This window comes from Mastigoproctus giganteus, chromosome 1 (genome assembly GCF_048544385.1).
Source record: "Mastigoproctus giganteus isolate SK-2022 chromosome 1, ASM4854438v1, whole genome shotgun sequence".
Taxonomy (NCBI): domain Eukaryota; kingdom Metazoa; phylum Arthropoda; class Arachnida; order Uropygi; family Thelyphonidae; genus Mastigoproctus; species Mastigoproctus giganteus.
Window position 1 is genome coordinate 88,299,360 of NC_143575.1, and position 12,998 is coordinate 88,312,357.

Sequence of the window (12,998 nt, forward strand, 5' to 3'; positions counted from 1 at the left end):
AGTATCATTTTCGTGCATTATAAATAGAAAGCTTAAAAAATAGGAATGAAGAGAAGATTCTGAAATTTATTTGTTTTTTACGACTGAAGAAGAAACACATTTCACCATAATAAAGTTAAAACCCACAGAATTCAAGCTATCGGTATTATCACAAATGCAATAAGATCAAGAATACTATTCGTTTATAATTAGATTGCACTAGCAGAAAAGCCCAATAAACTGGGAACTGAAAATTGTTTTTATCGTTTTATGGTAGTGATCTTCAGTAATGTATCCTCTACTCATGCTATCGTGCCTCACAAAATTTCTGTTCGAACTGAAAACATGAGTCTGCCTACAATATCACTGTTATCTTGTGAATACAGCGAATGACAACAGTGTGTCTCTAACCAATATAACTACACTAAATGGGAACTATAGCTCTCACACAGCCGACCGGGTCAAGTGCCTGCCTGGCAACCCAAAGGTTGCGGGTTCGAATCCCGCCTCGGGCTTGGATCAAAGTACTGCAAAAACCCTGAGAGGTACATTATGGCCACAGAAGCTGATGCGCCAACAACTACGGGGAAAAAAAAAAAAAAAAAAAGCTCTCACACATTTGACATTTTTTGAGCTTCATAAACTTTATGTATTGCTGCGCAGGTCGCTATGTTTTGTGTTCACTTGATGTTACTCGCAGATGAAATTGTGCTATACCTGCATTGTTCCCTAATATATGTCACTTTGGAGCAAATTTGCATTGCCAAAATGCGTGTTATAGCAGAACTGACTATATATGATAATGGACATATTCGCAGTAAAATATTGATTCCTCATGCGTTTAAAAATTAGATTCCAGTCAGGATTAGTGCAGTGATGTTACTTTGCAGTTATTATTATAAAATATTTCATTACGGTTTTCTATCATATAAAACCAAGTAGATATGACTTTTAATTTTGTTGATCATGTGTTTTTATGTTATTTGAGTTGCCTCACTAATTTGTTAGGTGGAGCCACTTCTTGGAATAAATATGAACTCTCAGGTTGAAAAGAATTCAAAATATATAAAAACAGATTTTGATAATTTGACATTGTTTTAGGTCCCTTTGGTGGATATTTTATTATTATTAGTTGCATATGATATAAGAAAGCAAGCTTATAAAGCATCAGCCACAAAAAAAAAAAACCCTCACACATCACTTGTGTACCCCTCCAGTAATTTGTCTAGTTCTTCGTTAAATTTATTCAAAATACCCATCTCTGAAACATCAGATGGAAGTTTGTTCCAATAGTCAACTACCTGCTGACTGAAGACAAACCTCCCTACATCTAACCTGCAAAAATCCTCAATTTTAATATATGCCCCCTGATGTGTGTAGTCTGAATAAGAGGAAGAATACCATCAGCATTGAGCTTGCTCAATCTATCCAAAGCCTTAAAAACCTTTGAAGAGATCACCATGCAGATATCTAGTCTCAAGACACTGCAAGTTGCAGAACTGAAGCTTGTCTTGGTAAGACCACCCTTTCATTCCCTTCACCAAGCCCACTCCAGCAGATCACCATCCTTCCTAAAATGAGGCCTCCAGACCTGTATGCAGTATTCAAGATGCAGCCTAACTGCTGCCTTATACAATGGGATAATCAGACTCTTATTGATATTATTAGCCATAAGGTGCAAGGAAGCCTGAGGCTTATGCTGCATCAGCCAAAAAAAAAAAATTCTGAATTACCCCAAGAGAGAGAGTCAGAAGTAGAAGGGAATCATCAAGAAAGAGAAGAATGATGATATTCAGCTCAGGACCCTGGGTGTGCCAAGCCATGCATATCATAGATAAAACTCCATGAGCAGTCCTGGTAGCTTGTCTGCATTGCTCAGAGAATTTCATATCTGACTACTCAATTACCTCCAGGTCTTTTTCATTTTCCACTGCCATGAGTGTAGTACCGGTACATTAATCTGAGATTACTGCTACCCATGTGCAGTACCTTGCCTTTATCAATGTTAAACTTCAACTGCCATTTCTCACCCAGTCAGACTAATTTGTTTAGATCTTGTTGCAACAGCTTACCTTAATTACTGTCATTAACCACACTGCCAACCTTTGTATCATCTGCAAACTTAGACATTAAGCCTGATATACCCATGTCAGCATCTTTGATAAATAGAGAAAACAACATTTGGTCCAGCACTGAATCCTGAGGAACTCCACTAATAGCATTAGTCTATTAATAACCACTCCTTGTCTTCTCCCACTCAACTATCCCTTTATCCAGAGGCACTAACTTGCCCTTAATGTCACACTGCTCCAATTTGTAATCAGTCTTTTATGTGCAACATCATTTTGAAAACCAAGTATATTATTTCAAAATTATTTTTTACATCTAGTTCCTTTGTTACCGTATTATAATATCCAATTGGATTAGTCAGACAAGATTATTCCTTAACAAATCCATGCTGTGACTGCAGTATAATTGCATTCCTGTTTAGAAATCTCATAGAATGAATTACAGTATAAGACTCAGGACACCTGAGAAGCCCTCTTGTTTTGTTTGGAGTTGCTGCTGATTTTAAGGAATAGTAGAGCGTCATTCACAGGCTTTTTATCAGAAATTAGTGAAAAATCTTCCACAACAACATATTTTCATGTAGTACAAGGTGAAAGTCCCAATTCTTTATTAATTTTCTTAGTAAATTCATGTTTTATTCTGAGCCACATGTTCTTCTTGATAGTACAGTGGTGAAGGGACATGTTTACCACTTGTCCCTCTGTGCAGAAATTATTAAAAGCTTGTGAACTGGTGCTCTAGTTAACTGATTTGAGGTAGAGGGACAAGTGGTAAACTTGTCCCTTCACCTCAGAAAGAGGTATTTTGGTTTTCCCAGCTCATGTAACATGCAAATTAGTCTGTAAATTCACACGTGAATAGATATAATACATGCTAATAGAAGATCCCACATCATATCACAAGAATTAGTGCTGTGGGATCTAAGCAGTCTGTGAGTCAAGAAAAGCTCCCAGACCACATGTATCCCATTACTTTTATTATGAAAAAAAAAAAAAAAAAAATTCATGTTCATTAAGCCAGATTTAGTTGAAAAATAGTCTACAGACTGATCCCTGAAACTTCATTTACCAATCCATGATATTTTCACTACGTATCAAATTTAATATCTCTGAGCTGGAGGTTGAATAATTAGTGAAAAAAAAAACCAACAGAACCTACTAATCAACAAAAAATAATCAAAATTTAGGGAAATTATTCTTGAGCTTACTTTGCAGACTGAAAATTTTTATAATCTACAGTAGCATGGCAAAAATTCTTAGATAAAGAAGTTGTTACAGTATGTTCATTTTTTTCTTCCTGCTTTTTTTGGCAAATTTATTATCCAAAGATCCTTAACAAACAATTAAATAAATGTGTTTAGGTTTTCCATGGTCACACAGTAAGGCATGTAGTATTCCTATTAATATACATTCAAAAGTTCTACAGAGTATCTCAAAATACAGGAAAAAGGAAAATTACAAATTTAAACAGTAAAAGTCACAATGGTAGAATTTATGGAAAATGAGTCCCCCACATCAGAGGTATTTTTAAGTTTTATCAGTAGCCAGAAGCAATGCAAGTATGGCATATTATTAAAATACATTAAAATAAAATATACCTGATAGTGTAGAACAGTAATTACACCTTTTCATGGGTGCTGATAATTTAGAGTAATGGATAGAGAAACAGGTGGTGGAGGGGTTGCAATGCATTTAAGAAGCACTGATTTAAATTAAATTGGTACATATTAATGCTTATCTGTCTTGGTGACAGCTTGAATAGCCATTTCCTTTTGGGATCATTATATGAAATCATCTCTTTGTGCCATTTGGTACAGTGTTTGATTTTAAACACCAGTGCTGTAAGTTATGACTTCCAATGTACAATATCAATTCAATAAGATCAAAATCAGATTTTAAATTCTCATGTATTAAGTAGAAATAATAATGTTGGTAATAATCCAATGAAGACTAGGTAAAATGAACAAGTTTTTAATCTTCAGCAAAATAATAGTACAATTGCTGAGCCAAATCAAACAGTAGTTATCAACAACCATCGACACAACAAAGACATTAGGAGTTAATATATCTTTAATTGTGTTTATCTTCCACTGATAATGGTGGAAAAACACCCCCTAGAAAATAAATTCAACTTTTATTGCTATAGCATTAAGTATTGTTATCTTTTGTTAATGACAACTTTATCAACATTTTTCCCAGACTTGTTAATTCATTGCCTCTTATAGTTGCCACTTTATCCATTCTACACAACATAATGTAGAATAGATGTTACTTTTTAGAGAAATATAAGCTGATGAATAACATACAGGAAAATAATATATCCAGTGGAGATTGGGAAACTTAAAACCATTTGGTGTTATGAGCTTTAGATCTTTGCTTCTGTTAGAAAAAAAGAGAAAGTTAAGAAACTGTTTTAAAAAGATTGTGGAATAATTTTCTCAAAGAAAGACCCCAAAATGTATTATGTCCTTAATATTCTGCAGCATATTTTTATTTTATAGACAACTTCTGCAAAAATATAAATTTTGGCCAAGGACTAAAAGCAGCCATGGGGAATTAAAAATAGATATATAGGATAATTTTTCTTAATTCCATCAAAAGTAGTCAACTGTTGTGATATATACCAAAATAACTAGAGAGAAGAAACTGTGTATATGAAATGTTAATTAAAATTTTTAGTTATTATATTAAGCTGTGATAATCATTTTAAGCTTGGCCATACTAGTGAGGCACTATGTGCCAAGGCAAAGTGGAATACCATATTATATCATTTACCTTTGAAATACTTGCTATTTATATAGTATTCCTGGCCTATTTCAGAGAATCATTGCGTTCATTACAGTTTACTCCATTTAATATTCGTAAGATCAGAAGACAAGAGCTATGGTGTTATATTTTCTTTAACAAAGGATGTGCCAGTAGAACAAAACATTTTGCCTATTATGTGCTTCTATAAGGTTTTAGGTGCAGGTAGCAGAATAATAATATAATCTGATTCAGAAGAAAGATGCCAAAAAATAAACAAAAAATTAATTAATATATAATTGTGATACATTATTATGTAGAAGGATAATTATGCATTATTATTATAATAAAAAGAATGAGTTTTTACAGCTTCAGTGCCTACTTCAGATATTTAGGACTTCTGTTCTCTTTTAAGGCATAGAGCTATATACAGACTAAAGTATGCAAAAGAAATTTCAAGAATCCTTGTCACGATAGCACTGGGTCTATACTGTAATGCTGTTACTACTGGTTGCTTGAATGCTTTCAAAATGAACCTCTTTATTTGTAGTGTGTGTTGTATTAAGACAATTCAGAGACAGCATTGCAATGTGAAATTGGGTGCCATTAAAAACAGACTGTGCTTTTCTTTTGCAAACTTCTGCTTTGCTATTTATAAATGCTTTTAATATATATAACTTACACTGATTTCCCTTGGAATTAGAAACAATATATAATAAGCTGTATATAATATTAAAGGTTACTCTTAGAAATTATTTGGCAATAAGTATGTCATTTTATGATTTGAAATTTTATATATGAATTAATTTTGTAAGAAACCTTACATACTATTAAACATAATGTAAAAATTAATATTCTTAATAGATTATATACCATTAAGAATATAATATTAGGAAAGCTGATGTTCTATGTGTGGGCTATTTGTCCTCATAGTATGTAATCTTATCAGGGGGAAATAATAAAATTCAAGTGATTTAACACAAATGTTATATATACATGTACATATTGCCATTCATGCATTCATGCATTTGTGGAAAAGATTTTGAGACCATATTTTACTGATTGTAGGACAGATGCTTGATTATTTGCCAAACTGAACTCAGCTTTTACCCATACACTTACAAATACTGCCGATCAAGTGGTCATGGAAATCACATGGAAGAGTGTATATGTATGCACTGTTTATTTTATGAATAAATATTTATTGTAGGTTACATTGTGCTGTACATATAATTAGTATTTAAATTTATTTTTAAACCACACTTCCTACTTTAAGTTGCTTTTATAATAATTGGCTGCACCATCCTGTACAATGAACAAAAATTTAAAACATTATATGATTGTTATAAATAATCAGAATAAACATATTAAAGAACAACATAAAAGGGAAGTAATCAGCTTATAGCTACAAATCCATATCAAAAAGTCATTTAAATTAAAAACTTGCAGTAAAAGTTGGGAATCTCACAAAACTCTTTAACTAATAATTTATTTAAAAAATACTGTTATGAATATTGAAAACTCAACAGTCAAAGGACAGCTATATTTCTACTCAACATACACCTAATAGTATTAATCGCAACTCAGACTAAGTAAAACACATTAATAGTAAAATATTCTACTGGCAGAGAATGTAACTTCCTCTTCCCATAGGCTCCTAACTGTGTTAATCACATAATTGCTGATTGTGGACATCTTGAAAAATATAATGAGATCCTATTGTACCACAGGAGCTATGTTTCATTTGATATGAAAATATGGGATAAGATTTTTTTTTTCATGTTAAAGCTTCTGTTGCAGTTTATATTTCATAATTTCCCTAGTTAACTGCCATTCTTTGTTTTGCCTTTCCTTTCCTTCCACACTAGTGAATATTGCATTATCTATTATTTTAGTAGGTACTATTCACATTATTGATGCACATCATTATTCTTCACTAACCACAGTATCACTTGACACTTACAACATTTTGTATCATTAGTCGCCTTGGTCCTGTAATTTTTCCTAATAATCAGAACTAACAGTGGTTTCCCCCTCACAGCAGAACGACCTGCAAAACCTGCCATCAAATCCTCCTCCTCTCTACGTTCCCAAGCGTCTTCAGGTGTGTAACTTGTACTGTTTATTTTAACCTTAGATTACATTCATTTATTCTCTGTACATGTGAATACTTGTTTCATTAGTGTTAAGTATTCCCCTTATCAGTTTTCATGTAAGTATTACATACATGAATATTGCATATATTCACGTTTTCTTGCACATTAAGAATAGCTTTTGATTATGACATGTGTGTGTGTAAATGTCTTCAGAATGTTATTCTCATAATTGAAGGTTTATGTATGGTATCTTCCCCTCCCAAAGTTATTGTTATATATCAACTATTTTAATATCGATTTAAATTTTTTATCACATATTTAAAGAAATAACATTATAAAAAAATTTTGCTTCTATTAAGAATAATGTGATGAGTGTTGGAGCATATAAATAGTGTTTTGCTTTTAAAGCTGTTAATGTTTATTTTATGAATAAATTCAGCCCCTTCTTTAGCTGAATGAATTTCTTACTTGCCACTTTGGAAAAGCCAAGATTTAAAGTTTGTCAGCAATGAGAAATTATTGAGGCTTTTTCAAGCAGAGCTGAGTTGTCACGTCTTGTGTGGAAACATAAACAAAACATTACATTGTGTAATCTAACAAACCTGGTGTTGCAACACACACAGCCTAAATTGTCTTGGTCTGAATCCAGATAACTCCAAAAATAAAGCATGGTCTTTAGATTAAGCTATGTAGTAAATGAATGTACAACATGTGAACAAGTATTAGAAAATGTTAGTGTCATAATATCTAAGAAGCATATTGATTCAATGATAGTTTATTATATTAGGAGTACTGGCTAAAAAAAAGAATCAATATAAATCTTGTATTCCTAATTCAAGTATCCACACCATATGCAGTGAAATCGCTTTTAATGCCAAATTATCATTTATCTGTTTTACTATCAAGCAGGCATTTTGTTACTGAAAAAAAAAATCAACTTTAATGTACTTTTTTTTTTAATTGATGCCCATGTATTCCACCACTGTCAAAATGACAGTTAATCTTTGTCATTACTTGTGTTAAAATTCAAGGAGTGCATCTAGTCAGAATCAGATCTCTCAGATCTTTGTGCATGTAGTACACCTCATATGACTATTTGGCACAAGTGAATTTGTTTTTTTTTTTTTTACAGTAATCTCCTTTAATTGAAGTTTCATTATTCTTATTTTCTCAAATGAAGATATTTCACCATTCTAAATTGTGAATAACATATACCTGGTCACGTAACACCTTTTCATCCAAGAAAGAGGACTGTCCATCAGTTAAAAAAAATATATATTTTTCATAACTGTAATGTTAAATTAACAGTTGGGGCATCATAAAGTGCACAGTTTTAAACTATTTCTATACTTTTTTTCCAAAGAACCCGTTCATGAAATTTGTACATCAATATGCCTGCTTGTTGTGATCTTTCTTGATGGTTAATGCACCATCGCAGACTGCAATCTCTCTTTTTTTAAAATTACATTTCTTCAATTTTTTCTACAAATGTTTTTAAAAAAAAGGCCTTGTAGTAAATATTCTGAAACATTCAGTTTACACATCCATTTGCCCTTCAAAGTCTTGGCAGCTAAGGTTTCAAGATAAAAGAAATTATAACTGAAAAAAACAAAATAAGCATTATTTCTTCCATAAAATTTGGTGATTCTTATAGAATTTTTGATGTTAATTTCAAAAATTACCTTAAAATTGATGTATCACTTTTTTCAGGAAATAAACAAATTATATTGTTATTTAAAAAACATGAAATGCAATGTGTCTTCAAAAGAAGTATTAATGCTGCTACTGTAAGAAACAAAATATTTTACTTAGAGGGTTTGGTTGATGGGTAAATCTTGTGCTCCTTTTGTAGACATATATTTCTCCCATTGTTTGAAATACCTCTGAAAGGTTTTTGGAATCACTAATAGCTGTTCCATTTTGTTTTGTTTTATGATTTCCACACCATAAATTTTTCTTCTTTTAACATGAGTATCATAGATGTCCATGTCAAGTGATTAGGACACTTAAGGGATGTGGTATTTGGATAAAAATGGTTGCATAAGCTGTTAACACCGCAGAATTACACCCACCCCCAAGCTTTTCTTGTCATTTTCATAAATTGGTATCGTGTTGTTTATACATCAGTGTTGATTGGTTATTTCTCCCTCTGATGAATATTCACAGGGTGCAGTTTCTTCCTGGTTAAAGTAAACAACTGGCATCACATCTGTGTTTTTTCTCTCACTTTCTACCAACATCCATTGTTCTTTACAGCAAAGAACCATTCAAAAATCCTTGTATGGCTCTTGGTTTCATCATCAGATGCTATTTTAAGTGAACCATTCAAAAAACTCTTACAGGAGAAACGTCTGAGTCGAATTCAGAAAAAAAAAACATTTTTTATTATATTTCATTATCCTATACAGTAGATGTTTGGGAATTCTTCAGTTAATGTTTTAAATTTTATTTATAACTGCTTTCCATATCTCATTTATTTAAATGAGAACATATGGAACATTCGATGAAATCACTATCATCCATTAGTTTTCTACAAAAGTTCTTTGTGACTATTTCTTTTTCCAGTAAATTTTCATAAAACTCCAGCTAACTCTATCTAAAGAAAGATAAAAAGTATATATATTTTAGGTCAGCCAACTGTTTATATATAGAACCTTTCAGATCAAGAATTTAAGGCTGTGGGGAGACCATCAACATTGCACTCTGAATCTTTAGCATGGCCATATCACTCATATATATATATATATATTTATTTAAAAAACAGTATTTTGTTTAGCCCAGCTACATGTAAAGAAGAGCTACAGTTTGCAATCGGTGGAAATATGCTAGTTGTATTTAGAATATTCTGTACATAGTAAAAATTAGAAAAATTCTGTTTAGTTCTAATTTGCATGGTCAGTAGGATTTTATCAGTACAGTATTCACAAATATCAAATACACAAATATTTTTGAAACCCTTTCCATTTGAACATTTCTATCACTTTCAAATCATTGCCTACCTTTAAAGTATTGCATCAAGTTTATTGACAGTAGCATATAATCTTTTTATGTTTAGTGATGATACACAGCTGAGGTCAAAGGTCATACTGGTGCTTTTATGGCATAGTCCAGTTTTCATCTTGCAGAAAATCATAATTTTGTTTTAATGAGAGACCATCTAGGCAGAAAATTTAGAAAACTTTTCAAAAAATATATAAATAAAAAAAAGAAGCAGTTGATTCATTATTATTGTTCTACAGCCATGGGAGGTCCAGGAAGGAATGATTCCCACCCTCTCCCCAGAGCTTGAATAAATTGAGCAGTAGTGTGTATTTTATGATATTAAGTTGTAGTATGAAAGCTGTTTGCCTTGTTTGTATGCTATATATATATTATGGTTTCAAATTCAAGATAAATTTTCAATCACATATGCTCATTATTATATGTCCCCCCCCCCACCCAAAAAGCTGTCTGAATCTGCCAGTATCCCAAAAAATATCAAAGGAACTAATCTCCAGTCTGACCTCAGAGGTGACTTATCCAGTAAGAGCTACGTATGTTTATGATGTCAACTAATCCATGTCTGGTTGCTTAGTTCAATATCAGTAGGCTCCTGGTAATGAGCTTACAGATTGCTCTCTACCTTTGGAAAAGTGTTTATTATTGTGTTTTCTGTGAGAATACAAAGTTGTTTGGTAGTGATTAGCAGCTGTGTTAATTTGAAAATAGAGCTAGCAGTCAGTCATAGTTTCTGAAGTTTCAATTTTGCTGTAAGCTGTATTAAAGGCTGGGTTAGTACAGTCACTTTACATTGTAAATATGAGCAAAAAAAAAATACCATACTTTTAGTATGGTATTTTTGGAAACCCACATAATTTTCACTTTTAGCAACATTTCTGCATAAGGAAACGTGTCCTTTCACATATCATTAAGAACAGGTGTTGCTATTCAAGCATAAAATGCATCTTTTGTTTTATTTGTATATTACCAGGAAAAATAAATAAATAAAAGTTCTGTGAAAAGTAATTAATCATGGCACTGTTATATGGTGGTGGAATGATGTTAGAATATTATTTATTGCCATCATGAACATGACGTTTCATATAGTGCTTGACTAGAAAAAAATATATATATATATATTCATATGTGGTTTCAATATAAGCTTTCCAAATTTGGGATTAAATATACAACCACTTGTGTTATGAAAGTTAATTTTTGAAATATTATTAACACCATTATAAATATATTTTATTTTTATAGTGTGTGGGGTCACTGATCTGAGAAAAAAAAAATCAGTGGTTACATTAATAAATAAGTTTATAAAAGTTAGAACATAAAAAAATCAGTTAGCATAAAATACGGAAACATTTTTTTTTTTTAAATTACCATTATGATATTTTTTTACCAAGAAGAAAAAACATTAATTCTAAATATTCATTAATGCCACAAGCACTTAAATTTAGGATAAAACATTACCCTATTTCTTTTATTATGATATGAAATTATATCACTGCTACTAAATATTAAAATAAATAAATAAAACTTTAAAAAACTACATATTGCTTTACCCAAAGTACATTTTTCTCTCAAATCATATATGATAGCAGCATGACAAGGATGTTTTTGAAATCAGCATTAAAAACTAAAGAATCACCACTCTTTATTTACCAGTGTTATATACATTCTATTATTAACGTGAGAATATTGAATAGTTCTTTATTTTCTTGTACAGAGAGATTAATTTAGGTTGCTTCATGTGAGTGCTATAAGTCTGCTTTAAGTGATTGACAAACACAGTTCTGAAATTCGTCTTTTGCTTTACTATTTTTTCTTTTTTTTTTGATGAAGACAGTATCAATACAAATTACTGATTTCCGCTTCAAAGTATCTTTTATTTCCTCCTGTAACTTCTAGAAAGAATTAGATTGGGAACTTGTTTGGATTACCTTACCAGCACATCTGGTCATTATTCTACCTGTGTTATCACTAGAACCTAACTTTTCTATCTGATGTCCATTCTGGCAGCAACCAGGGAAAAGATGGGTGACACATTCCCACTCTATTAGATTTTCTGATTTTGAATTGTGTAATCTTTGAAAGTAAAACTGAAGAAGCTAGGAGACCAACAATTTGAGTAGTAAAAAATATAACAATACAAACCAGTAATGTTTTTCTGCTCAGAACATAAGAGAACTTCTTTTATCACCTGTGCAGCTTAGAAACTAAAGAAGATATTATAATAAATTAAAAAGCTAAACACAGTATAAAATATTAAAGCATTATTAATTTGCTATTTAGAATAATGTTTTGGCATATAATTTTGTTTATTATGAAAAATACTTACTGATCCTAAAACTTTATTGTTCATGATGTAAATTATAAAAAAAAAAAAAAAAATGTAAAATTCAGGAAAATAGTCATAGCTTCCAATTTTTACTTATACTCAATTTAAAATATCCACCCCAAAAATAGGTGAAAAACTGCAGGTTAGCTTAGTTATTATATTTTCTATTTATTTATGAAATTTTGTACGTTTTTATAACATTGTTCCCAATATTTGATTTTTTTAAACATATTTTAATATTAAAAAAAAAAAAGTCTCCATTCCAGTGTAATTCCAGTTTGTGTGTCCTTAATTTTCTTAATATAAAGCAATACTATTAATTCATTTGTAATATATTTGTGATTGCTTTAAATTTATTACCAGATATAGTTGAAATATTGCATCAATTTTATTTAAGAATTTACTTAAGATGTTTAAAATTATTGTAAGAAAAAAAAAAAAAACCACATTAATTATACCATTAAACAAATTCTGCAAGTATATGCACCAATCAGGGTTAATCTTGGCAGAGTGTGATTTCTGCTACCTGTGTGCTGCCAAGATACCTTAACAATCAAATATTTTACTACAAATAGTCTTGGAGACCTAAGCATGTTTATCTTTGAAGTAAAATTATTAAGGTTCCTCATATTGATAGGAATTTTATTTATTCTTCCTTTCTTCTTCAGCCAGTCTATCCCATTCATTATTGTTTCATTTATAACTTCTGAAGAAACATGAAATTTCTTTCTTCCCACTGTATCCACAATGTTTGTTTTTGGGATAATTTAAAAAAAAAAGAATATA

General features: G+C 31.0%; 1 protein-coding gene across 2 annotated transcripts in view; it reads left to right on the plus strand.

Moving 5' to 3' along the window:
• The window catches only part of LOC150090971 (zinc finger CCCH domain-containing protein 10-like), a 1,521,236-nt gene that overhangs the window by 1,294,010 nt on the left and 214,228 nt on the right, over nucleotides 1–12,998 (plus strand). For both annotated transcript variants that reach the window (XM_090373667.1, XM_090373676.1), the window contains one exon: nucleotides 6,835–6,897. In XM_090373667.1, coding sequence (XP_090229793.1) covers nucleotides 6,835–6,897 — 63 coding nt within the window. The remainder of the gene's footprint in view (nucleotides 1–6,834; nucleotides 6,898–12,998) is intronic.